The sequence below is a fragment of the Gekko japonicus genome, unplaced genomic scaffold, assembly GCF_001447785.1.
Source record: "Gekko japonicus isolate JY-2015 unplaced genomic scaffold, Gekko_japonicus_V1.1 scaffold3243, whole genome shotgun sequence".
Lineage (NCBI taxonomy): Eukaryota > Metazoa > Chordata > Lepidosauria > Squamata > Gekkonidae > Gekko > Gekko japonicus.
Window position 1 is genome coordinate 1 of NW_015170991.1, and position 27,802 is coordinate 27,802.

The 27,802-nt window shown below is 40.7% G+C and overlaps 1 protein-coding gene across 1 annotated transcript in view; it reads right to left on the minus strand.

The window, feature by feature from the left end:
* Window positions 1-7,747: 7,747 nt before the first annotated feature.
* SH3BGRL2 (SH3 domain binding glutamate-rich protein like 2) overlaps window positions 7,748-27,802 on the minus strand; it is a 52,170-nt gene continuing 32,115 nt past the window's right edge. The window contains exons 3-4 of the mRNA XM_015418987.1: window positions 9,520-9,600; window positions 7,748-8,116 (exon numbers count right to left, since the gene is read on the minus strand). Of these exons, the coding sequence (XP_015274473.1) occupies window positions 8,102-8,116; window positions 9,520-9,600 (96 nt within the window). The 3' untranslated portion in view covers window positions 7,748-8,101. The remainder of the gene's footprint in view (window positions 8,117-9,519; window positions 9,601-27,802) is intronic.

Here is a 27,802-nt window from a genome sequence, read left to right on the forward strand (position 1 = left end):
ACTCTACATTGGGCTGCCCTTGAAGACAATGAAGGAATTGCAGCTGGTTCTCTTCAGAATACGGCAGCCTGATTGTTATCAAGGTATGGCCATCAGAAATGCTTCTCGTCGACTTATTTTCAAGTTCAACTCAAGGTGCTATTTATGACCTTAAAAGCCCTTTACAGCCTACTACCTAAACATTAAAAGAAAGTCTTTCCCCATATAACCCTGTCAGCCAGCTATGGTATTCAGGCTACTATCTTTTGGCTGTTCCCCCATTAGAAGTGGCCCACCTTGGCATCAGTGTAGGCCCATACATTCTGTTATTGCTTGCACTGTATGGAACAGACTCCTGAAGGGCTGAGCAAAGCATCTTCGTGTATTTCTGGTTGTAGATATTTAAAAGCCCTTGCAAAAGGACAATGGAACACCACAGGTTAAGTCACACAGTACTGATTCAGCATAACTACCAACAACTTTCCCAATCCCACCAGACAGAATGATCAAAAGCACTTTAGCATAGCTCCTTAAACACAAGACGTAATTGTGGGAACTTAACCTGTAGTATTGCACAGAAGCAATCCTTTTGCCAACAATCAGAACCACTAACACAGTTTCTTAATACCCACTCTGGTTCCTGTACATCTCAACAATATTGAGTGTTCTACTGTGGCAAAGGCAGCAGAAAGACAAGTAGTTATTGTTGTAATTATAAGAAATGTGTAACTTAGGATACTGATAAGAATTCTGAAACTTAGGGCATATTAAAAAACACACAGATAGCTGCAGATTATAGAAAAATTGCATTTATTAAAAATAATTTTGCATAAATAACAAAAGGTAACATTTTTATTGTCTTTTCTTACTTAAACTTCGTGGCTGTATTTTGGTTTTGGTGTAAAACTGAGTGATTTAGGAGACTGTTGGCTATTCATTTTGTTCAGAATGTCTGGTTATTATATAGGTTTAATTCTTGCTATTTTTGTTACCCATCTTGAGTCTCAACTGGGTTGGCAGAAAGACAGACTCAGAAATAATAAAAATAAAGATTACCCATTTTCTCTGCCCAGCTGCAAATAGAGATCAACCATAGCAACTAACAGATTTGATTTTCAGACAGGTCTGAAGCCAGACGAAATGAGTCAAGGGCAGATGGAAGGCAGGTTTAGTCAGAGAAATGAGCAACAGCATCAAAAACAAAGAACTACTGACAAGAATACGAACACCACAGAATGGCTATGACCTGAGTTTAGAAGATTAGAGAGTTTACAAGTGGGAACTTGCAAAAACTTGCAAGTTGGGGCATCTCATTTCCCCCTCCCCCACTATGTCCTCTTTCTCTTCCATGCAGGCTCCCAGAGCCTCTCCCCTTTTCCTGCTTCCTTCTCTCCTTCCTATCCAACAGCCAACCTACCTTTATCTGCCCCTCTGACTTCAGCTTCCCTCTTCCCCCTGCAGCCTTTAACTAGGAAAACTATGGCCCAGGTGCCTGCCATTAGGGACGTTTGGGGGGGGGGGGTACATCACTTTCCCCTGTATCCCCCTCCTCACATTATTTCCCCTTTCCCTCCTCATGGCAAACCCCATATCCTCTCTGCTTTCCCTGCCTCATTCTCTCCTTCTCAGCCATTCACCAATCTACCTTTTATCTGGCTCCAACCTTCAGCTATTCATTTTTCATTAACTTCATTTATACCCCAGCTTTCTCCACAGTGGGCACCAAAGAAACTCACATTATTTTCCTCTCCTCCTTTTTAGCCTCACAACAACCCTGTAAGTTAGGTGAGACTGAAAGTATGTGACTGGCCCAACATCACCTAGTTAACTTCCATGGCAATTTGGACATGGATCTCTGAGATCATACTCTGAAGTGACGATGAGGCAATGTGTCAGGCAGGGTTTGCAGAAGTAAGTGTAGTGCTGGCACAACCAGTTGTGTTGCCAGCATGGAGTCTCAGTACCCCACTTTGTTTCTCTATTGAAACAAGAGTCAAATCTTCCCACAACCTGCACATCAAACAAAAGCCAATTACTTATGCAAACAGTCTTAAATATAGTAATTTCTAAGTAAATATGTCTTCCCTTTTTTAAAATGTTTCAATAAGCTCTTAACCACCCAGGCTCACCTCACATATTATATCTTATGATCTTGATGAAAGAAGTATTTGCTAGTTTTGTTCATCCGCAGTAATGGCATTTTTTACAAAGCTGTAGGTCATATTCCAGTACATTAATATTATTTGTTATTAACATCCTGCTTTTATTACCAGCTGAAATCCAAATCAGCTTACAACACAGTTCTCCCCGCCTCTAGCAAAACTAGGCGGTATTAGGCTGAGAGAGTACGTGACTGGCCTAAGGTTTCCCAAGAAGTTTCTATGGCAGAGCGGTGACTCAAGCCTAGGTCTCTCAGAGCCTAGTGTGACACTTTAACTAAACCATGTTGGGATGAACTATGTATTACACATATTTCTGCAATTATTTTTTGAAAAAAACACAAAATATAGCCCTAGGGACTGTAATTAAAGGAATGGGAAGAGGATCTCCTGCCAAAAATTTCTGCCTTTTACTACAATGGCAAAAATGTACAGGTACTCATATTTGCCCCTAGTGGCAATTTGCAGAGGGAAAACTGCATGAAGAGAAAGCATAACCCCTCTGTCCCTGCAGCTGCTTCCCTTAAAAGAACTGCATGACATGTACTTGTGCCCCAAATTGCTTGAAACACATGAGTGTTAACTGCAGTGTGGTTTTAAGAGTTTAGCTCCATTTATGAAATCCCTGACAAGTAAAAAAGCTATACCTCTGTAGAACGGGCCTGAATCCTACAACTCCTGCCATCTTATGCAATTTCACTATTCACTGCCTTTCAGGGAAAAGCAACCACTTGCAGGGTCACTGGAGGACAAAATTCCTGGGGCCCAAGTCAGCTGGGGGCCCCCCCTGAAGCCAGCCTCATGCTGCAGTCAGGGAATGTATATGCAGTTCCCCACTGTAGCCACTAGGGGCACAGGGAAGGCAGAGTACAATAAACAGCAATTTCTCTGCTTTCTGCTTACGGAGCCTTTCTGCAAAGTTTACTATAAAGAGGCAAACACATTGTTAACAGTCAGACCCTTCTCTTGGTTCGGGGTAATTTACACTTAGAGAGAAATAAATTACCTTTCCTTAATATCACCCCAAAATCATATGTGCAGGGCACTGCTGGGCCTAAGAATGAAATCAAAATGGATCTGGTACAAACAAAATGGATGCTGGCCAAGTAAGAGCCTGGGAAAGTATTTTGGCAGGTGTATTACAGAAGCTGACCAGCGGACAATCCTCCTCCCCACTCCAAAAGAAATGCATACTTTAAAACAATGAGTCTCCCAAGGAAACATCACCTCACCTGGGATTAACCTCATCCATACCTGGATTATGCTTCCCCTTGCCTATTTATCCTAAATTATGCAATACTTAACAACCTGATATGGAGCTGTGGTGGCTCAAGTGGTTAAGATGCTGAACTGCAGGCTGTGGAAGGTCGGTAGTTCAGCAGTTCGAGACCCAGGTGCCGCATGATGGAGTGAGTTCCCATCTCTAGTTCCAGCTCCTGCCAACCTAGCAGTTCGAAAGCAAGAAATTGCAAGTAGATAAATAGGTACCACTTCGGTGGGAAGGTAACAGCGTTCCGTGCACCTTGGTGTTTAGTCATGCCAGCCACATGACCACGGAAACGTCTTCGGACAGCGCTGGCTCTTCGGCTTTGAAACGGAGATGAGCACCGCAACCCTAGAGTCGGACTCGACTGGCTTTCGAGTAAGGGAACCTTTACCTTTAACAACCTGATAGTTTCTCCCATTCTGTACTTGAAAGCCATCAAGAAATGCTCACAACAACATGCCAAACCCCAGCAATCTTTGATTGTCCCTGGAAAGGGCAATCAAGCTATTGTTTTGGAGCAATCATAGGGTGGTCACATAAGCATAGCCCCAGGAAACATTTTCCCTATAAATAGAACCACTCCGCTTCATTTGTGTGTGTGTGTTCTTGGCATCTACATCACACCTCACTTACATGTGGGCTCTTTCCATGAAACACTGGCCTTTTTGCAGTCTCCGCAGACCCCAAGCTTCTAAATATCACCTAAACTCGATCTCCTCGCTCTTCCCTTTATTTTCTCTTAGCTAGTTTCTGTGTGTTAAGCAGGGCTATTTTTGGGCAGGAACGCACAGGAACGGAGTTCCGGCTGGCTTTAGAGTTGGCCACGCCCACTACAGCTAAAACCTCTGTGTGCCTGGCTACAGAGGGAAGGGCTGGAGAGCAACCCCCCCAGTGACTCTGAAGCAGGGGAGCCAGGGGCCCCCTGGAAGGATCGGGGAGGCATTTAAGGGCCGGCTTGCCAGGCATCACACAGCCATGGGGCACCTGGGCAAGTCAAGGGAAGACATGGGGTGTGGCCTAATAAGCTAATGAAGTGTGCTGTTGGGGGTGTGGCCTATTATGCTAATTCTACAAAAAGAGCCCTGGTTTTAAGCATGTTTTTGTATGTTCTTGCCTGTTATTATTTTTCAATAATACTACTTCCAGTTGAGCATTTGACTGATTTATTCTGAGAGTTCTCTAAGGGAATAATCCTGGTATACATTGATGAAGATCCTAAATTACTCCCTTTCACTTGTCTTCTTTAAGCTAATTTTCCCCACCAATAAAGAGGCAGCCAATTTGGGTAACAGCATATCAACCAAGCCAGCAACAGAGCAAGACAAGACCAGACAGCACAGCTCTTTCTGCTACTGTCATTGTCAGGCTGCAGCTTCGTAAACAAAGTTGTTGTTTCTAGCAGTCTGTTTCCCTCTGCCTTTTCTTCCACCTAATTGCATAGTTCTGTCTGCTCAGCCAGATCTTTACTATTAGTGTGTAGAAGAAAATAAAATAATAATTCCTCTTTTCTTAACCTGTCTTCCTCTATCCCACACTTTTCTCCATTTTGCTCTTTCTTTCTTGATAGGCCTTCATTCCTGTCACCTCCTTTCTATCCTCCCCCCTCCTTATTTCTCAGTCTTGGTCTCAACTCCTCATCCCTATCTTGGCTAGCATTTAAAAGTATTTAATAGGAGATAGCAGCAAACACTTGTTAACATTATAAATAAAATATGTGTGGGGGGGTGGAGTTATGCAAGACTGTACACATATGCTTATGATTGTCTGACTTTATGTGCCTATTTGATTTTCTGACATGAGTAAATTATTACAGTGTTGTGAAACCAAGAAACTGTCTAGACAACAAAGGAAACTCAATTACTATTGAAAAGAACAAAGGGCACATTTTAATTATGACATTTCATGACTCAGTTATGACCCAAGACAGTTTGTAATATAATGAAAATAAAATGCAAAGATAGCAAGCACTTGAAAAATTTTAATATAAAAATGAAAGTGAAACTGTTCAAGTAACATTCACCCTTAAATTTAGAGAGCTGATGTATGCATGAAAAGTGGATAATTTTTGGTCCAATGCTTGTCATTTACAAATATGTTCCCACCCCAGTCATGAAGGCATACCAAAAGAAGCCACTTTTGCTATCAAATGTTACTTACAAATAAAAATTGGCTGCAATCTAGAGATGTGTACTTTCAGCATACTCTTAAGGACTTGCATGCATGCAGTGGAACAGATAGCACACTGAATTGATAAACTTTTTCCCCCTTGGAAAAGACCCCCCACACACATACACACACACACCATTCCCAAAACCACAGATTGCTTCTGAATCTTTCCTGAGCTCTGAGAAACTAAATAAGACCCATAGACTCTCTTCAGTTGTATCTGTGTTTAGAGCCTTAGGTGATTTTCTCAATCTATACTTTAATGGCTGATCCAGAGTGGCTTTTGTCTTTTTAAATTCTCTATTTTTATTATCATAATTTGAGCCACTCTTATCATCCTGAGCCATGGACTAATACATGCTCTGTTGTGCACAAAGAAAGTACAGCTTGAGCAAAATTAAGAAGAAAACCTCAGCAGACAAGGGAACCCTGTGTCTGCACTGAAGAATCTGTATCCACAACAAATCCCTGTTTAAAGTCTTTGGTGCCAGTCCAAATTAATGGGACTATGGTTAGTCACAATTTTCTCTGGACTTTCTCTTGCATCTTACTTTGAGACACTAGCACACAGTGTAAACTTAATTTGGATGGTCCTGTTTAAAGCTAGCTGCAAGAAGCATAATTTGGATGATTCAGTTTAGTGTTCTCCACTAGAAACTTCTCACTCACCTACTGACTGTGATGACACACCAGCGTCTATACTTAAAATGTTGCACTTGAAAAGCTAGTGTTGTGTCAGTTCTTGCTAGAGACCAATTCTGTGTGATGCAAAGAATTCAAAGGAAGCTAATCCTCAAAGTGAAAGCCTACTGATGTTGTCAAATAGATCTTCCTATTGCCAATGCCACAAATCAGGCAGTATTAACAGCAGGCTGGAAGTCCATGTATTTGTACCTCCAACATTTTTGTTCTTCCCATGTTTCAGTGCATGCTAGGATGTGGCAAGGGCTTGTTGGATTCGAGTTGGATTTGAGTCGTCTTTTAGCACACAGAAAATTCATTTTAAAAATGTCAAGGGCAAAAGGTGCCCAAATAGGAGCTACCATAAATTTAGGCCAAACTAACACAGAGTTTGTATAACTGCTTTGACAAGGAGACTGCAGTTCTTGAGCAGAAACTATGGTGATCAATAGGTATTATTTTGACAAGGTACTGGAATTCCAAATGACAAATGAGACTAAACCAGATAAAATATCCTATCAATGCAACAACTTTAAAATTTAGTACTTGTTTAGTTTTACATCTTTTCCCATTTAGCTTCGTCTCAAGACATATTGCTGGACTACAGTGTGCAATCCCTGCAGGCAAGAATAGCTGCATATGGCTCCCCATTGGGAGTATGCTAAATTGCAAGCCTAATCTAGTACAGCCATTTAAATGACACATTGGGAAGGCAGAAAAAATGCTTCTGTCTTTAAGAACATTCCCTTTCCCCATACGTTTCGTCATTAAGGCCACAGAACTATTCATCTGCTTAAAGTTCTGGGTTACAGGATGTCAACAGATAACACAGCATGCTACAGATTTTTAACCCTTGTTGTACAATTACTCTCATAAACAACAATACAATAACATAGGTAATGTGATTCCTTGGAGAGTGAAATACTATCTATAGCTTAAAAATATAAATTTTGACAAATGTATGCAATGTAGCTTGACTTGACAAAATACCTGGACGTCCCATCTAGAGCTAAGGAAGGTTTTGTTGTACTTCTAATTTTAGAATCTACTTGCCAACAAACTCTGGCTTAGGCCCCATGAAAAGATCTCTGTAACTTGTAGTCAAGGCACCAGATCTGAAGTTAAATTTGTATGAGGGAAGGTTTCGGCTTTTTAACTTACTGCTATATACTAACCAGACAGTACTACAAGATTTGGATTTTCTTTTAAGTGGGAGTCCAGGCCTCATCTCCAGCGGCAAACACATTTCAACACAAGCTTGGTTTTCTGGACTGAAGTGTTCACAGCTTAACATTTATTTAACTATGTTAAAGAACTGTAGGGCATATCCACTGGAGTTCACAGCACTAGATGTAATATATATCTGAATTTCTGACAATACACACAACGTTCATCAAGACTGACCAAATGTTTACCATCTTCAGTGTTTAAGTTAGAACACAGTTGCCAGAATCAACTTCAGGAATGTTACAAAGAAGGAAGAACCCAAAAGAACTGTAGGGCATATCCACTGGAGTTCACAGCACTAGATGTAATATATATCTGAATTTCTGACAATACACACAACGTTCATCAAGACTGACCAAATGTTTACCATCTTCAGTGTTTAAGTTAGAACACAGTTGCCAGAATCAACTTCAGGTATGTTACAAAAAAGGAAGAACCCACCACCACCACCATTTACCCCACTGTGTGTCCACTGTCTTAATTCACCTCTTTAGTGTCAAGCAAAATATGGATGGTGTATATTGGCTTGTATCACAGTGATCCACTAGGGGAAGCTGTTGTATGCTGAACATCAAGGACTTCATTCACCCAAACAATGTGCTCGCTGAATCCTCAGTTTTTTCTACGGCTCTGACTCCTATTTAAGAAAGAAAGTAAAGAATAATTGTGTAGCTCTTTATTTCACTTATACAGCACATCTGATGAGCTTGTCTATGGCTCAGTTCTTTGAGTTCATGAATTGATGTTAGTACATGATTTCTAAATAAAAGGGACTGCCATTTCTAATTATAAGTGCTCTGTATGAAATAAAATAGGTTATTTATCAAAGCTAACAAATAAGTGGGGGAAAATACAGAAATCTTTGATGGGAGGGATGCAGTTAACAATGCCAGCCTAAGCAATGTTATATCCTCCTAAGTCCACTCATGTCTCTGCTTAAGATGGCCATATAACTGTCAAAGCTAAGGCACATTCTCTGTCCACTTCTGTCTCACTCACACATGCCCTGGTCTAAAGCAAAATGTAGTTCCATATACTGCTTGTCACAATGCAAGCAGAGATCCAGCTGTACCAGTCTGTTCCCTTCAGTTAAGAGAATGAGACAGTTGGGAGCAGTGCACTTTGTGTCATATTTGCATCAGAGGTCTTGCACATGTAAGAAACTGGTGGAGTGGAGCATGTGTGTTTTTATTTGTTGAGCTTTGGCAGATGGTAGGGTGGAATCACCTGCCCCTTCAGCTCTCGAGGAAGTTCTGGCGCTTGCACTTGATTTGGGGAGGGTTGGACTGAAATAAAACAATTTCCACAGCTCTCTGAGAGTCCAACTATTTCAACAATGCCATCCTAAGAAGGCCTGCTCAGTTCTATTCAGTGGGACTCAGGCCGAGAAAAGGGTTCTTAGGTTTGAACTGTAAATAAAATCAATTTACAAGTACAGATTTGTAATTAGAAATGTCAAACCTTTGCATTTGTTTGAATATAAATTTTAAATATTAATGTAGTTTATCGACTTGTTTCCCTGATTAAATATTTCAATTCAACTATTTTTAATCTTCAGGGATGGGAGGGCTAAATATAAGACAAACAAGTTAATGCAGCCCCAATCAATTTTGGGCACCTAAAAAACCCCATAGAAGATCAACACCACTGTTTTCAAAAGAATGCTAGTCAAATCAATCAGCTACTAATGGTTTTCAAAACGTATGTTACAAACTGGTCTGGCTGTGTTCCCAGTTGACTGGAGAAGATTGCAAAAATTTTGAAGAGAGGAACAAATGTTCCGATGATGAAGGGCCAAATTTGTTGATGTTCAACTCCATTAAAATCTGCTGAGCAACTCTGATGTATCTGCGTGTATCTTGATCCTAGATGTTTATGAATTATGAAAAGAAAACTAGTGCTGTTATTGCAGTCAGATCTCAATGCAGATTAAGATGTTTATGTTCACCTGTTGATTGACAGCAAGCATACTCTTAGTAAAGAGAACAGACACCAAAGATTTAAAACTAATCATTATACTGCATATAACAACATATTTACCTTCGATGCCAAATTAGGCTTCATCCCAAGAAATGTGAAGACAGTGTTGCTTTCCTTGGCTTCAAAAAAGGAGTCATAATCCTAAAGATCAAGAACACGTACATTTCTCTTGATATTCTGTCCACTGGTTTTATATACAGAAGATCAGTATAAATTCACTTCTGATGAAATAAATAATAGTGGTGCTGCGTTAAATATACAAGGATAATTTTATAGTTCATTATATGACAATGTATTTTTTCCATACCAATAAGAAAACAAGAGTATAGTAAAACAAGAGAGACAACCAAATGGCAGAATAAACATCAGGACCCTTTCAACCTGTGGTTAGTACTGAGGCTTGTGAAAGATCAAAAGCACATATACTGGGTCGCCATCCTGCAGAAAAGCCTAGAGGTATGCACTTGGACACAACAGCAACTTGTGCTACACACGTGGATGTGGAGGGGGATAGTTGTCTGTGCCTTGGAACATCTGCACCTCCCTACTACTGAAGGCACAGAAGGAACAAAAGGTTACATATAATCAGACCAATGGTATAGACTACTATGATTGGCTGTGTCTGGTAACATAATCACATATATTCTCAGTTACAAACTAGATGGGAAAAGCTTTGGCAATTCACCAAAACACATTACATACTACCTATGATGTACTTTCTATCCATAAGATCAGGCCCACTCCCTAGAAACGAGTGCTGCAGGAAGAAAACTATCCAACTTCCTATGAGTTATTTGACTACTTCTGGTTAAAATGTCTCAACATTCAATAAAAGCTATACAAACTGTATAGCTGAGAACCAGACTTACAGCAGACTTCTAAAATGAAAACTGAAAATCATAAGGTGATTTACTACAGTCATTGTCAAAAGCAGGAAAAAATACAAATTTACTTGGTAGTGATCCAAATGTGTCAGAATTTAGCTTAGGGTTGCCAGGTCTTACCTGTCACTGGCAGGGGGCTCCTGGCTTGGTCCTGGGGTCTTCTGGTGTGCATGCAAAGTGCACACACAACAATGACATCACCCAGAAGTGACATCATTGCATTGGGCACGCTATAAAGGGGATGCTCTAGCATTTGGCTTAAAAACTCTATGGTGACCATAGAGTTTTTAGCCAAATGTTAGAGCATCCTGGCGCGATCGTACCAGACACGTCAGGTGCAGTGGGGCTTTTCGGGAGTGGTGCTGCCCCGCCAGCCAGTGGCGAATGGGGCTGCCAAAATTGGGGAAAACCCTGCCCCCATCAGGGGGTTACCAAACATACAAATTCCACTAGGAAAAACAGCATCAAAGATTTGGCAAAGATTGCCAAAATATATAAACTCTATTTAACAATTGCAATCTCTTATATCACTATTCTAAAGTTGGTGATGTCACAACATCAAAATAAGTGCATACTATAACTATAAATATAACTATAAACATAGATTACTATGTTTCCTCCTTCAAAGATAAGTATTGGTCCATATAGTCCATTCAACTTGATAGGAAGAATCCATGTTTGCAAAACATTTTCAAAAACAGCCTTTGCAAAAACGCCCATTCTAGATACTTAAAGGAGACGTTTCCATCAACTTCTTAAGTTTGCTGGCTACATAGTTGGAACCCAATTTCAACAATTTCTCTTGACAACAAGGTTCACAGTGTTGGCAACCCTAATTTAGCTCAACTACAACCATGTAGCTCAGTTCTCATATCATATCAAAAGATGAACTGCATAACATTTTAGATTCCGAATGATAGGTATATTTTAATCTCAGGTATGTTATGTGACCCTCCAGTAGCCATTTTGACAGTAACTCTGACCAGAACTCCAAAAACAGGAGGGTTGACAAACACCTGGTGAGCTACGGTCAACCTAATGGATCATAAGTAATACAGAGATGGTCTGTAACAGAGCTCAGTTGCCTTGTACTTTCTTCTGCACTGCTACAGCTGTAGCAAAGAAAATAAGCCAAAAGAGTATCTACCAGCATTAGAATTCTAAATAATTCAAAATGGCAGCAGAGCCAAACTGCACATTGTACATACACATACAAGAAAATATATGCCTATAGTGATCAATAGCTGTTAGCCATATATTGGCATTGCATATTTAATACCAACATTTTAATTTATTTAATTTGCATCTTCTAGTCCTACCTCATAGCCTTTTTCACTTATTTCAAAGGTGACAGAAATGCTGAATTGGATTTCAGGAAAGGCTGACAAATCTTAGCTTTGCAGAGCTGAAATGGGGGACTATGTAAAACACTAGTGACACACACTGTAGGCCTGAGCAGTTGGAGCCACATTCGTCATTGCTGGTGAACCACTTCACTAATGTAAACTGCTGTTTAGTATTACGAGACCTTTTAAAGGGGAGGATAATTGCTGACTGGCTAGCTACCAGCTGAAGGACACAGAATCCTGATGCCAGTAGAGCAAGTGCTTAGATTGTGATAAAGAAGGAAAACCATTCATATTCTTACCCACACTCACATGCACTGTTATCCCATCCTTCCTCCAAGTAGCTCATTACTTTCACAGTAACCATGTAATGTAGATAGGTAGAGACTGCAATTCCTAGAAGTAAGCCCCACTGAATATCATAAAACTTTCTTCTGAGAAGAATTACCCAGGCTTGCTCCCAGACTGTGCAACAGGCACAAAGTCACCCAATGAGCTTTATAGCTGAGTGGAAATTCCCCTTCCACCTCAACTACCACATAGTGGTGGGCCAACAGTTCCTACTACTGAACTGGTTCTGGAGCCTTAAGGCACACAGAGCTGTCCCAAAGGAAAAACAGCTTAATTCAAAGGCCATCCAGAACAAATCAGTTTGCAAAGCCTCAGCAAGGTTGTTAACCATAGGAGGTTTTGGAGGTCATTAATTCATAGGGTTGGAAGCAACATGACAGCACTTAAGACAGACACACCAACACACCAAAACAAAAACATCTTCACCTTTCGCCAGTAGGCCTGTAAAGAAGGTGTTAATTGCAATTCCTGTAGATCAGGCCACACTCAATAGCTGAATAGGATCTGCTGAGAATTTCACACATTAATAGATGTTGTCATCCACATGTGCTTAGCACCACAGTGAAAGTGCCCACACCAGACCTGTGACCTGTACTATTTTCAGCCACACTATTTATTTATTTAAAATATTTTCAGCCTACATTTTTGAAGTGGCCTATTTTAACACCAAAACTGAGAGATGTATTTCTCCCTTTCCCCAGAAAACGTATTAATTTGACTCCTTTTCCTGCCTTTGCTTCTACAAGAGTCGCTTCATCCCCAGGCATACTCTTGAAACTGGACTACAAGTTTTCCCTTTACAATCCTGCTCTCAGTCAGTATGAACTTGTATTTTTAACCATGCATAGCAAGCACGCATGTTAAGACACGCGCTTCCCAAAACTTCCCCCAGATATTTCATATATTTAGTTCAACAGTTCATAATTTTTGTTTTTCCAACTACATTTTATCTTGATTTAAGAGCCCCAGAAAGAGCAATCTTGCACTTGTGTCTTTTTGAGCAATAGTAGCATACAGCTTTAGAGGACAGCTGGACCAATCTGGGCCATCTGCCATCGCTAATCAATGCCTGGGGAATATAGCGTGCTTCAATAACTAAACAAGAAAAACCTGAAAACAAATCTAATCCTTTCAAGGCTGTATTTTATGTAAAAAATAAGAAATAATTCATCCAATACAGTAATCTCATCAAATACAGAATGTCACTTTTCAGGAAAACCAATAGAGAATTTCTAAGTCTATCAGATCTTAAGTTATTGACTGTATTTGAACTAACTATGTGAGCAAAATAACGGCCTGGATCCAGCTGTTTTGTACCCTTCCCCCTCCCTACTGCACTGCAGCCTCCCAACCTGCTTGGCTCTTAGTCCTATGAGTCTAGTGACCCCAGGAGTAAATGTTCCTGGGGTCAGAAGGGGCTGCCAGGGAGAGGGGAATGCAGGAAAGATCAGCAACAGGCAGTGTTTGCTCATGGTCACTGGATCCAACCCAATAACTTCACATAAATGATATGTATTTAGGAATTTAATTGGAAGAGCTAGGCAAATGGAAAACTGAACTTTGGTTAGCCTCAAAAAAGGAAGTGTGGTAGTAAATATACAACCGGGGAAAAGGAGAAGGATGCTGGCCAAAGGTATCAGACTGAAGTTCATACACACGCGCTAAAATACATGGACAGGAGCAAATTATTGGGGGGAGGGGCTGGATGAGCCTTGCTCCTCAGAGAAGCAATTGTTATCAATTGCCATGACTGAAAGGGCAAGTCAGTTCTTCAAGATTACAAATGAAAGGTCTTCCTCAGTCCTGCTTTCAAGGTCTTCCTCAGTCCTGCTTTCAAGAGTTGACATTTTAGTTGTGTTTAAAAAGCACACTTGGATTCTGTTTGGTGCTTATTTCTTTATTGCTTCCATCCTTATGCACTTAACAGATTCATTGTTCCAGGAAGCTAAAGTTTCAAGAGAGTGCCATTCATTGTTCATATACAAACAACTTAGGTTAAAACCACCATCCTGCAGTGGCCCTTTCAACCAAATAAGCGTTTCAGATCCAAATCTGCTATTGATATGTCTATATCCACACAAGAGGTACAATGTGAATAAATCATTGGTATAACAAGTGGTTGTTTGGAAAGGAGAAAGCATTTGAAGAAAACAAATGAACAGCTAGCTACTGTATCTGAAGAAGTGTGCATGCACACAGAAGCTTATACCCAGAATAAAACTTTTTCAGTTTTGCATGAACCAATATAACTACACATCTTTTTCCTACTTAGAACTGCAGTCTCCTTTGTGAACTTTAAAATCCCAGTTAAATTCTTACATCATTAGGAACTCACTAAAATGCAGCAGAAACTATTATGCAGCAGAAACTATTATGCAGAACACATGGGAGCCTGTTTAGGATTTTTTTAAGGGAAAGTACTGCAGTATGGCTAGATATTCACGCATAGTCTTGGTTCACTTACAAACAGACTGTGGATCTATCTGATTCTGTCATTTCTGGGCAGAAGTCTCCGATGAAATAAATTTTGTTCTTGAACCAGAAATGAGATTTTCAGATGTAAGTGCCTTAATGGGCTATATTATGGATCAACTGGAACACAAAAGGTTGATCTGACTGGCTCTTACACAAAACTGTTGCAGACTTAGATAAGTAAGCACTCATCCTCTATACATCAGTTGACTGAGGCTACGTATAAAATGGTCTACTGTATTACTGCAGGCTTGTATCAACACATTTGAAGAGCAAATCAGAAATACATCAATGAAAATTTGAATATCCCAATACTAGGGTATGAAAATAAAACCTGGCAACTCCGAAAGAATGTTTACAGTCAATGGATTTTTAAGAGTGCAGCTCTGTTTAGGACTGCACTGTTAATCTTGTATAACCTTCCACATCTTTGTTTCCTCCCATCCTCCTTTTTGAGTTCTTAAAATTAATTTCTTTGCATATTAAATATCCCTCTATTTTCTGTTTCCAGATTGTATTAAGCAAAAAACATTAAGACACAAATGGGACTTGAACAGTAAAGTACTGCTAACCAATGTTTAGGCTTAACACTATGGCCAATAAAGCTGTACCACTGAAGAAAGGAAGGCAGGCTAAATAATGTTTTTGTTATTTTAGTAAAAGCATGAATTCACTTAGCAGCCCTGGGCTTATCTCCACATTCCACAAGTGCTGTCAGGTTGCCAAGATAGCATAAGGATAGGAGTGATCAGCTTGCCAAGATAGCATAAGGATAGGAGTGACGAACAGCTGCAAACTGCAAGATCCCACACCCAACCACTTGTTCCCTGCAGTGACACTCTAATACCACCCAACCTCTACCTTCTAGTTCGGTTTACTTTTGATTGTACAGCATAACTGTATGGTGGGAGGAGGGGATTTTAAAAGAAGGGCTTTTTGTGACAGTGCACATCAGCACCTGAGGTCAGCCCACCCCACTCAGCCAGAGACAGAGAAAGTTGCATCCACAAGAAGAGCCTAGTGGGGATATGCAGAGGGAGGGGGAATTGTTGCAAACTGGCGAGAGGGAGGGGAAATTGTTGCAAACTGGCACAAATGTATGAGTACCATAGGGTTGTCAGCCTCCATGTGGGACCTAGAGTTCTCCCAGAATTAAAACTGAACTTCAGACTACAGAGATCTGTTCCCCAGGGGAAAAAATGGCTGCTTTGAAGATTGGTCCCTATCACATGTTACTTCTATGGTCCCCTCCCCATGTTCCACTTCTAAATCTTAAGGAATTTCCCAATCCAGAGTTGGCAAACCTATGAGTAATGACATTTTTAAACATACACACACACAAAACCACTGTTAAAAGTACCTGGAAAGGTATAGGCAGGACAGAACCAGTGGGTGGAGCCAAGGAGTAAGCACCCTTCACTCAACTGCCAGTTCCACCCCTGTAAATCTCCCAGGATTCCAGGAGAAAGAACCTCATCAACAAGCCATTCCACTATTGTAAAAACATTCTCTCAGTCTCTTGTCTGTACTAGAACATACCTTAAAGATGTACCATGTCATACCTTAAATATTCAGGTGGGTAGCTGTAAGCAGCAGAACAAAGTTCAAGTCCAATGGCACCTTTAAGACCAACAAAGTTTTATTCAAAGTAATTTATTGCTCACTCTCTACCTATATGCAGGGCTATTTTTGGGCAGGAACGCACAGGAATGGAGTTCCGGCTGGCTCCTGAGTTGGCCACGCCCAGCAGGAACTCATTAGCATAATAGGCCACACCCAACAGCAGAAACTCATTAGGATTGGCTACATTAGGGGTGTGTGGCCTAACATGCAAAGGAGTAAAACTCTCTGAACATTCTAATACTGTGCTTAAATGTCATATATACACGTATGTTTGGCTGAGATTATTGTAGCCTAAAGGGCTGAGATTACTGTAGTTTAAAAGCTTCCCCATCAGGAACACCCAATAAAGTTTTTGGGCAATATGTCCATGATGGACAAAAGGAAATACTTCTTTATTCAACTGCCAGTAGGTGTAGTGCTGGCCTTGAATGTAGATGGCTTTAAAAGGGGGTTAAGCAGATTCATGAAGAAGAGGACAATTCATGGCTAATAACGAGGGTGAGTAACAGAAACTTACTATTCAGAGGCCACAAACCCTTGAATAGAAGGCACAATCACGGGAAAGCCTTGGCCTCTATGTCCTGTTTGCCGGCCCGCTAGGGCAACTGACAAGCTGCTGTGTGAAAAGGATGCTAGACTAGATGAACCACTAGTATAATCCAAGAGGGCTCTGATATGTTCTTACGTCTTACCCAAAATTTCACTGGGGAGGGGCAAATGTGTCTAGTATAGAAATGTTTGGAATAAGGCAAGGAAGCCAGTAGATTCATTGCAGGTTTTCTAATTTATATCTCAAAATTCCTTTTCCAGGGCAGATGTAAATTTTCTACATTTGAGGTTAATAATAAGGTGAACTACAATATGCCCAGTAAATTTAATTTGCCACTGCAGTATTTATGGAAATGACATGGAAATTACATTGTTAATTACACGAAAACTTGCAAATTAGCTTGGTAATGTGCCTTCTGCCCAGGAGCTCAAAAGTAATCTCTATAGTGTCTTTATATGATCTACTGAAGAAATGTAACCTGCAAGCATGGTGCATTATTTGCACTGAACAGTATACAAATGGAAAAGCTGATGGATGATGAAAAACTTTAACAAAATTTACATTTAAATTAATTTCAGGTCAGGCTAACATTTGTATCCCAGACCTGGACTGGTACAAGATGCACAAGAATTCGGTTTATAGTCACTGATTGGCATTTTGGAGATAAAGTATTCTCCTATGAGATAATCTACACACATGGCCGCAAATGCATACTTATTAAAAACTTTATAGTGGCACTAGCCCTGTTCTGTGACAAATATGCATTCTCTAACCCCAGCACAGTAACAACAAAAAGATCCCTTTAAGGGCCACAATTCTTGTTGGACATGAGGGAACAGAGAAGAGAATGCATACCAAAGGATGGCAGGGCAGTAGACCCTTGCTGGCAATAAGAAGCAAAGTCCAGCAAGAGCAATAGTCCAGTGACCATCAAAAGCCAGCAGATTTGCACAGTGTCCTTTCAAAGGTCTGTCAACCCCTCTCCTCCACACCTCATATGACAATATACACCTGAAAGGGTAATCCTGCTGTAGTAATAGAAGCCAAATAATTTATTCTGCCACCTCTTTTATAGGGAGAGGGAGACTGAAACGTATACTTTTAGAGGAACATCATCTGAATTTTGAGGAATCAGTGTATGAAGAAAGAGTGATTATAACAGAGGAGGAAAAGTGGGGACCTCTGCTGCCCTTTCCAAACTTTCCCTGGGCTGCTGACTGCCAAGAGTGAGGCAATGGCACTAGAGGCAGTTGAGTTGGTGATAAGGAGGCTCCTTGCCTGCCCACCCAGCTCTAGTGCTGTTGCTTCAGCCGTCATTGCGAACATTCACCTCAGCTGCTGACTGCTAAGAATGAAGCGATGGCACTGGAGGGAAGTGAGTGAGAAGAAGGCTATTCACCCACCTGCCCAACTCCAGTGCCACTCTGTTGCCCTGCAAGGTGCTTATAGCACTCTATGGACATAGTTCATGTGAAAAAAAACTGGACTGTGCAAGTAGTGTACAAAAGGGACTGATATGTGGTGACCCGAGAATGCCTGAGGTTACCTGTCCTCTTACCTGCTGTAAGATGGACCAGCTCCCTAGCCACATGAAGTACCAAAAGCCAGACAGATGCCATATCAAGGCAGCAGACCGGAGACCTGAGATTCAAATGCCATGAGGAAGCTTCTTCCTTGCACGCACAGGCAGCATTCCCTTCCCCCACTCAGCCTCACCTAGCTGAAACTACAGCCATGAGACAACAGTCAATGACAATGACTCTGGCCGCATGAGTCATCATCCCTCCAGGTGCCACTGTCCTGCCCAGAATTACTAGATCTCAACACTGTCCACTCCCTTAGACCCTTCCCCCTGAATCCAGGTCTAATCAGCATGCTTTGGGGATGGACCAGCAGGAGGTGTGCCAGGGGATGTAGCCAGCCTAGCCCACACCCCCATGCCACCTCATAAAAGAGGGCAACCCGCCATGCGCTCTCTCTTGCTCTCTCTCTCCTATACCCACCCTAACTCCACGACTCTTGGTAGTGCTGCCAGTCTCCATGTGTTTCTGCTGGTTCAGGACACAACCATATTATCCCATAGTCTCCCTTATTTTTCCTAAGGATCGTTTCATCCTGCAGAGGACAGGTAAAGTATTACCCCTCAACAATTATCCTGCTAATGTGAATGTGCTATCCGCTTCTCTCTAAATATCTTCAGTAAATGAAATTGTAAGTGTGTTTGAATTGTTGTATGCTTGTGAAATATCTTCAGTAAATGAAACCGTTTTATACTGAAGCCAGCCTTTGAGTCTATTTCTGGTGCGTCTGGAAGAAGCGTGTGCTTGCTTCCTTATGTGCCTATTGCCTTGTGTAATATGATAATTTTAAAGGCTCCCAACATACAATTAAAAGAAGGAAAGCTTTCCCTCCCAATGTGGTCATTGTATATGATGCTGCTGAGAACAACAGCTCCATGGATGGAAGAAACCAACAAATAAATTATGTGGACATACAACCGAAATATGAGGAAATATGAACTATAACTCCTTTTTTTTTTAGTTATAAGAAACAATATATTTTAAAATACAAGGTGGAAAAAATTGAAAAATGTAATTTGGTAATGTATGAGGTAATTTAACAGACAAATTAATTTTGTAAACGGAAGCCCCCCTTTTTGTTGTATGTATATTTGTTTGTCTATTTTGTGTTTGTCTTGTATGGAAAATAAAAACTGAAAACCAGAACAACGGCTCCAACAATCGTGAAATACCTTTGCATCCTTATTGCGTATTTCAAATGAAATTATTCATTATTTAATTAATTTATAACTTGACTTTCTCACCTACTGGGGACCTAAAGTGGCTTACATCATTCTCCTCCATTTTATCCCCACAAAAACCTTGTGAGGTAAGTTAGGGTGAGAGAGTCTGACTGGCCCAAGGTCACCCAGCAAGAATCCATGAATGGGGATTCAAACCTGGGTCTCCCAGATACTAGTCTGCGTCTCTTCACCACTACACCACACTGGTTCCAAATGACAGCATTTGATCATGAACATGAATTATTATACTGTTTATTCTAATGCAGGGGTGGCCAAACTGCAGCTTGGCAGCCACATGCGGCTCTTTCACACATCACTTTCACACACTGCAAAAAACAACAACAAACCTTTATTGGCATAATACAAGACATAAGACGTACTCAATACAGTTAACAGAAATCTCGCTTTTTAGAAGCCAGATACAAAAAAGTTGCCACTATTTCAACACTTACAGCTTTTTTTGAGGAAAGAAAAAGGACTTGTAATTATCAGATTGGTTTATTAATTAATAGCACCAATCCAAATTGGGATCCCATAGAGCAATTTAGCACATAGTTTATGATTAAAAACTCATAGGGCTGCTGGGACATACTGGTTGCCCTTAGAATAGTAAAAACAGGTAATCGCTAGCATGTCATTATTCATGGGTTTCATCACTTCCTTTTTGTGAGAAGCCCATCTGGAATTACAGTGGAAGAGCACTCCTAGGTATCTGAGGGTTTTAACTTGCTCTATGTGACACCCCCTTATAATCCACTGAGATGGTTTCCATGATTTCCCAAAAACAATAATTTTGGACTTCTGGAAATTTAGAGTCAATTAGTTTAACTCACAATAATCCATAAAACGATACAGCAACCTTTTCAGACATATATGCGAAAGAGAAAGTAACACAGCATTGTCAGTATATAGCAAGAGAGGGACATGTAACACACCAAGTTTGGAGCTATGCCTGTCAATGGTGTTCAAAAAGAGAGCCAGATCATTAATAAAAAGGTTAAACAATGAAGGTGCTAAGATACATCCTTGTTTAACTCCTAAGCTAATTGGAATCTTATGGATTAAGTCACCCTCCTTCGAGCATTGAACTTGGCAGGTTGTATTAGTATGCAATTTTTTAATTAGAAGGAGGAGTCTCATATCAATCCCTTGATCCCTAAGTTTCTTCCAAAGAAAGTCTCTTGGTACAGAATCAAAGGCACCCCTAAGATCCAAGAAAGCTGCAAACAACTTAGGGCCCTTCCCTTTCCTATATTTCTCCACTAAGTGACTTAACACTATACAATGTTTGAGGGTCAATTTTCCTCTACAAAAACCAATTTGCTCTATACCCAAAATTTGCTGTTCAGACATCCATAAATTGAGTTTATTGGCCAGATATCTTGCATACAATTTCCCAACAGTAGAAAGCAAGCTAATAGGCCTATAGTTACAAGGGAGATGGCAATCACCTTTTTATATACAGGAACCACTATTGCATTCGTCCAAGCTTCAGGTATTACACCTGTCATATTTATAGTTGTAAACAGGGCAGCAAGGAAGGGGGCCCACCACTCAGGGAATGCTTTAATCGGGAGGAATAACATCAGGCAAAGGAGCCTTCCCTGGTTTAATGCACTTAATAGTTCAACCTCCTCTGGCTGGACAGGTGACCATTCTGGGCAATTGGTCAAATTAAGGTCAAAGTCCTTTAAAGTGCAGACTCTGGTCTCCCTGAAAACCTCTGAGAAGTGATCAAACCAGTCACAAGGTGAAATCAAACTGATGGAAATATGCTTACAGCCCAAGGACTCAGATACTACTGCCCAAAATTTCCTAGTATCATTATTCAATGTTGCCTGGATAAGAGGTTCCCAACATTTTTGTGTAAAGGCCTGTTGCTTAGATTTATAGAGTTGATGCAGTTGAATTTTAACTGGAGAAATTCCATCAGCAGTCCATCTGACCTGGATGCCCTATATTGATGATAGATAGCACGAATATAAGACTTCATTTGGTGGCATTCATTATCAAACCAACTACTCCTACTACCAAGTTTAATTTGCTGTTGTTGCACCACTTGCAGCCTAAAAACATCAAACAGTTGCATTACAACATTGTCATATTCTCGAAACACTTCCGACAGTTGATTAAGATTCCTAAAAATCAATAAAAGCCTATCTAAGGCAGCTTCATTAAGAACACCAGCTACTTTTTGGGCCAGCCTATTAGACCAAGAAATTATAGGCAGTCTAGTGGTCAGATTGGAGGACACAGTTCTTGGCTGGTCTAAACTCGCAACAGGAAGAGGAGACTCTATAACTAAGGAAAGGGGAAAATGGTCACTGTCTATATGATCCCCAATTGAGAATACTCTCACCTGTTCCTATAATGCTGGTGAAATTAAAAAATAATCAATCACACTACTTCCTCGCTTCGAGGCATAGGTGAATTCACCAGGAAAATCATAGCGAGGAACACCATTCAAGATGGACAGATTAAACCTAAGACAGAGCTGAGCAAGACGAATCCCTGCCTTGTTGATATAAGAGTCCTTTGAAAATCTAAGATTAAACATACTGTCAAGCAGTGAATTATCAGACTGAAAACCAAGCTCATTGGCAATGGCAGGACCATCCTGTCCTAGTCTGGCATTAAAATCACCAGCCATAATTATACCTCTTGATGGGAATTTTAGTTCAAGGTCCTCAAGTAGTAGTTCCACTCTCTCCCAGTGGGAAGATAATGAATATTTGTTCAAACATGGAGGGATGTAGACATTTATTAATCTAAAGGACCACCCTGCACCTTCCATCAGACAGGGTTGCACATTAATATTAGTCTCCTGAAGAGGGGTAACAACTAAATTGGATTTTCTGGACCATAAAACACTTAGACCAGCTTGTCCAGGTCCATAGCGACTAGCTTTAAGCACTGGTGCAGAATGCACATTAAACCCCTCCAGTAAAATCTCATACTGAGCCCAGGTCTCTTGGAGCAAAATTATGTCATAGCCACTGAGGAACTTTTTAAAATCAGGGGCACTAGACTTATTTTTCCAACCTGCAATGTTCCAGGAGCTTGATATCTGGTGAGGAAGAGGTCTTAATCAGTCAATCAGCCTCTGTCAAAAGCTCTAGAGACTTATTAGCATCAGAGTAGATGCAGCCATTCCTCATACTCTTGTTGCTAGACTCAGCAGCCAATCCTAAAACCAAGTTAGGGGAGTGACCAGTAATCAGTGGCTGGACATCATCAATTGCAGGTGAATCCTCAATTGGAGATTGTTTAGAAGGTGTAGGGATTAAGCTGTTACACTCCGGCCTCTCATGGACCACTACATCCACCTCAACTGTTTTCTGCTGTCCGTGAGAGCTGTAGTTGATCAATGCCACTGAGGAACTTTTTAAAATCAGGGGCACTAGACTTATTTTTCCAACCTGCAATGTTCCAGGAGCTTGATATCTGGTGAGGAAGAGGTCTTAATCTAGAGACTTATTAGCATCAGAGTAGATGCAGCCATTCCTCATACTCTTGTTGCTAGACTCAGCAGCCAATCCTAAAACCAAGTTAGGGGAGTGACCAGTAATCAGTGGCTGGACATCATCAATTGCAGGTGAATCCTCAATTGGAGATTGTTTAGAAGGTGTAGGGATTAAGCTGTTACACTCCGGCCTCTCATGGACCACTACATCCACCTCAACTGTTTTCTGCTGACCGTGAGAGCTGTAGTTGATCAATTTTTGCTTCAGACATTCAATTCTATCCAGGATCCATTGTTGGCCCTGCTCAGGCAAGTCCATATACTCCTCCTGTATGTTTATATCCACCTCCTCATTCAAGAGCACTTCCTTAAGGGAGGAGACAGGCTTAATAATTGGAGAATATTCTTGGATGGCTGGGTCTTTGTAAGTGTTGCTCCTGATAGCTTCTTTTGAGCCATTACAACTTGTCTGGGACTCATGTAGATAGCTGGTTCTTCCTTCCCTAGAGACCAAGCTTAATGGCGATAAAGTAATATTCCTGTACACACGGGTGGGGAATACTCCTTTTGACTTCAGGAAATCCTTGTTCTGAAGCAGAATTGATGGAATGTCGGGGTAGCCAAAAGTCAATATAACTATCTGAGCCTGATTAACACTGCTTAAAATTTCTAAATCTTTTAAGTTAATCACTCTTATTTGGTTCCCCATCAAAGTAATTGAATGTTTCTTCACTGCTGACTTTGTATACCAGGAAGGGATAAGGCCATTATATTTACACACAGTCAAGCTGATCTTAGTGGGTTGCAACACTAATTGGTACTTCCTTTTTTAAAGCTTTATTTATGATTTTTATATTACAAAAGAGAAACTGTTGGAGATGTAAGAACAATATAGGCACTTTTTTCCATATGTGGTGGCGGTGTGAGAAGATCCATAAATTTTTGAAAGATGTTAAACAGTTAATAACAAGAGATTATGGACATAGAGCTACAATTGTTACCAGAAATTTACTTGCTTAATATAATACCAGTTGGGTTTAGACGTGATGATGTATGTATTTTATCATATACCCTTACTGCATCTAGAATACTTGTTGCTAAATGTTGGAAAACTGATAGCTTACCTACTAGAGAAGGGTTGATCATAAAAATTTGTGATGTGGCAGAAATGGATAAATTGAATATGATACTTTTAGGAAAAGATGAAAAAGCTTTCCAAAAAAGATGGTACAAAGTTAACAAATGGTTTAGAAATAATGTTTAATGTAAACTCCAAAGTTTGATTTATATACTAATTGGTACTTCCAATTAATAACATCCAAACTGGGCATCGCCATTGCAGCTTTGTTTTCACTGGCTACATGTACATCATTGATGGACTCAGATTGTCTAGTCTCAATAAGTTCTCTCCTCCTAGGAGCATTAGTTGCCTTCCTCTTGTCTTTATTTAACAGATTGTCCAAATTGTCTATTTTGGAGTGCAGTCATTCAAGTATTTTACAAATGTGTTCCACTGTTTTTGCAACTAGAAGTATTAATTGTGAGCAGTCACTTTCTTTGCCTGTTTCTAGTTCTTCAGCCCCATTAAGCAATTCAGGTTGACCTAGTTCACTCAGCATTAGCTGCCACACCCTCCAGGGCAGGAAAAAAAAGCTACTGAATTAGTCGAAGCAGCAGAAATATCAGGTGAGTCATTTAGACCTTCCAACACTAAAAATCGGTTTGTAGTAGGTACCTGAATTGAATAAAAGTCATCAATTTTCAGTTGTTTAGAGGCTGTGGGGGGGAACCCCCTTCTTCTCTCCTCTGTTTACTTGTTTTCATAGTAAGAAAATTAGGGTCCATGAAAAAAGCGGCTGACAGAGTAAACAGGACAACTACAGATAAAAGTTGGCAGGTCTCATAACAAAGTCAGTTCAAACTGAAACAAACTTCTTTATCTCACCATTTCAATTAATGTCAAAGGAGGTACTGCTATAATCTAGCATTCCAGGAGGTGTCCGTAGAAAGAAAATACTGCCTTCAAATTCCACAGATAAACATGCTCTTCATTCAGCTCAACACAGCTCAACGCCTTGCTTGGTACCAGCGTTGGAGGTTATGGGGGTTTGGGTGTGCGCCTGGACTCCTCTTTAATGATGGAGGCCCAGGTGGCAGCCACTGCCAGGGCGGCCTTTTATCATCTTCGTCTGGCTCAGCAGTTGGTCCCCTACCTTAGCTGTGAGGACCTGGCCACAGTGATCCATGCAACGGTTACCTCAAGGCTAGACTACTGTAACGCTCTCTACATGGGGCTGCCTTTGTCGCAAATCTGGAAGATGCAGCTAGTGCAGAATGCTGTAGCCAGGTTGTTGATGGGTCTCTTGAGGAGGGACCACATTCCTGCACTGGCTGCCAATAGCGTACCGGATTCGCTTCAAAGTGCTGGTTCTTACCTTTAAAGCCCTTTATGGCCCGGGTCCAGCCTACCTGAGGGACCACCTTTCTCCATATGTTCCCCCAAGGGCACTACGGTCGGGGGGTCGTTATCTCCTGGAAATTCCAGGCCCCAAGGATATTAAATTTGCGGTGACCAGAGCCAGGGCATTTTTGGTGGCGGCTCCTACCTGGTGGAAGGAGCCCCCGGAGGAGATCTGGGCCCTGCGGGATCTTTCTCAGTTCCGCAGGGCCTGCAAGATGGAGCTCTTCCACCAGGCTTTCGAGTAGGAGCCGCTGCCACAAATACTCCATCATTGCCATCTATGCACCGTCGCACCATCACTATCTGACCCCTTTGGGGGTGTGAGGTGCCCCTGGCAGGAAAAGGATGATAGATTGTCCAAATTGTCTATTCTGGAGTGCAGTCATTCAAGTATTTTACAAATGTGCTCCACTGTTTTTGCAACTAGAAGTATTAATTGTGAGCAGTCACTTTCTTTGCCTGTTTCTAGTTCTTCAGCCCCATTAAGCAATTCAGGTTGACCTAGTTCACTCAGCATTAGCTGCCACACCCTCCAGGGCAGGAAAAAAAAGCTACTGAATTAGTCGAAGCAGCAGAAATATCAGGTGAGTCATTTAGACCTTCCAACACTAAAAATCGGTTTGTAGTAGGTACCTGAATTGAATAAAAGTCATCAATTTTCAGTTGTTTAGAGGCTGTGGGGGGGGGAACCCCTTCTTCTCTCCTCTGTTTACTTGTTTTCATAGTAAGAAAATTAGGGTCCATGAAAAAAGCGGCTGATGGAGTTACCGTTGGGTTTAAGATCTACCCCATCTTGTGACAAATGGAGCACTGTGATTTTGTTACTGTATTTTACTGTTTTATATTATGTGCTTTTATTGTTTTAATCTTGGCACTTTGTGCCCTTGTTAGCTGCCCCGAGCCTTTGGGGTAGGGCGGGATACAAATCTAAAGATAAATAATAAATAAAATGTTTTTGCTGAGGAGACATCAACAGAAGCATTCTACCTTTGTCACAGATACATGTATATTTGTATATGGACAGGCAATGTTAACAAAATGTGGTGTCTTCTGTGGTGGTTGTGAGTTACGTGTTCCAAGCTTAGAGAGATTTGTGCTCTGCATCAGGTCACCTGTTTGGTTTTTCATTTTTCACATTATATTTTCACAGATCTGCAGACTTGGCAATGACAAGAAAATACCTTCTGCCTATGAAATATCATGTGAGAAGAATCTCTGATAAGGTATAATTACTAACGCAGGTTTGCAACAACTTTTATTAAGTAAATCTGAAGATAAAACAGCCACTCTGAAATTATTCACAATGCCAAACAGGTATTGCAAAAACCACCATAAATATTTTCATTACTACACAGTTCTACATGAAGAGTGTTCTTTGAGGTAAAACTGTCACCTCATACTAAGCTCTGTATTCAAAAGCAGAATAAGATATGAGATGCTTCACTGAAATATTTTTTCAAGATCTTACCAAGAACAAATCTAATGACGTTTGGGTTGAATCCAAAGAACTGTCAGCACTGCTAGCGCAATGTTTGTACTTCTTGCACAAAAACTCACACAGTGCTATACTAATAGGTAGGTTCTGCAGCATTTCCTCTACCCCCACTTGCACACAAGGTTACGCAAGCTATTGTGTAACTTTTTGTGCAAGCAGTTCTCTCTTTGGATTTGGTTTTACATTTTGGTACAACATTCTACAGGTATCTTCATACAAATCTTACAAACCAAAAGTATGAGCTGGAATGCATTTTTTTAATGCAAGCAGATTTGTTCATACACAATCACATCTAAAGGGTTAAATGGTTAAACTGTGAGAAAACCTTCAAAAACATCTGCACCACATTTCATTGACACCTGTCAATATGGGAACAAGGGATTCAGAGGTAGCTATGGTACAGCATGCTAAAGAAGGACTTCATTGCAAACAAGTGTTTTAACCAGAAAGTAAAACTTGACTATCTTCAAAGACATAAAATAATAAGAATACTTTGCAAGTCAGATGGAGATCATCCCTGATCAATTTTGTCACACAACCAGAGCTGCCATTTTAGCTATATTCAAACCTCAGCTTTTCATTAAGGATAATCACACAGAGAATAAGCCAACTGTAAAGGGATTAAAACAGATAACCTGAAGGGTCATATCAGAATTTCTAAAGCAGCTGTGACATTAAATAATGATATTAGGGCATTTCCAGCTGTGGCTCACTTATCTAAAATACTTCTATCTATATACTAATATTTAAACCCGCACATCGGGAGCACCTAGGGGGCAAAGAGATTTTCCTGCACATTTGGGGCAATCCCCAGGTGTGCTGAATAATCTAAAAAGTTTAAAAAACTATAGGGGGGATACTTAAATCCCCCCAAAAGTAAAAGAGCATTCCCTGC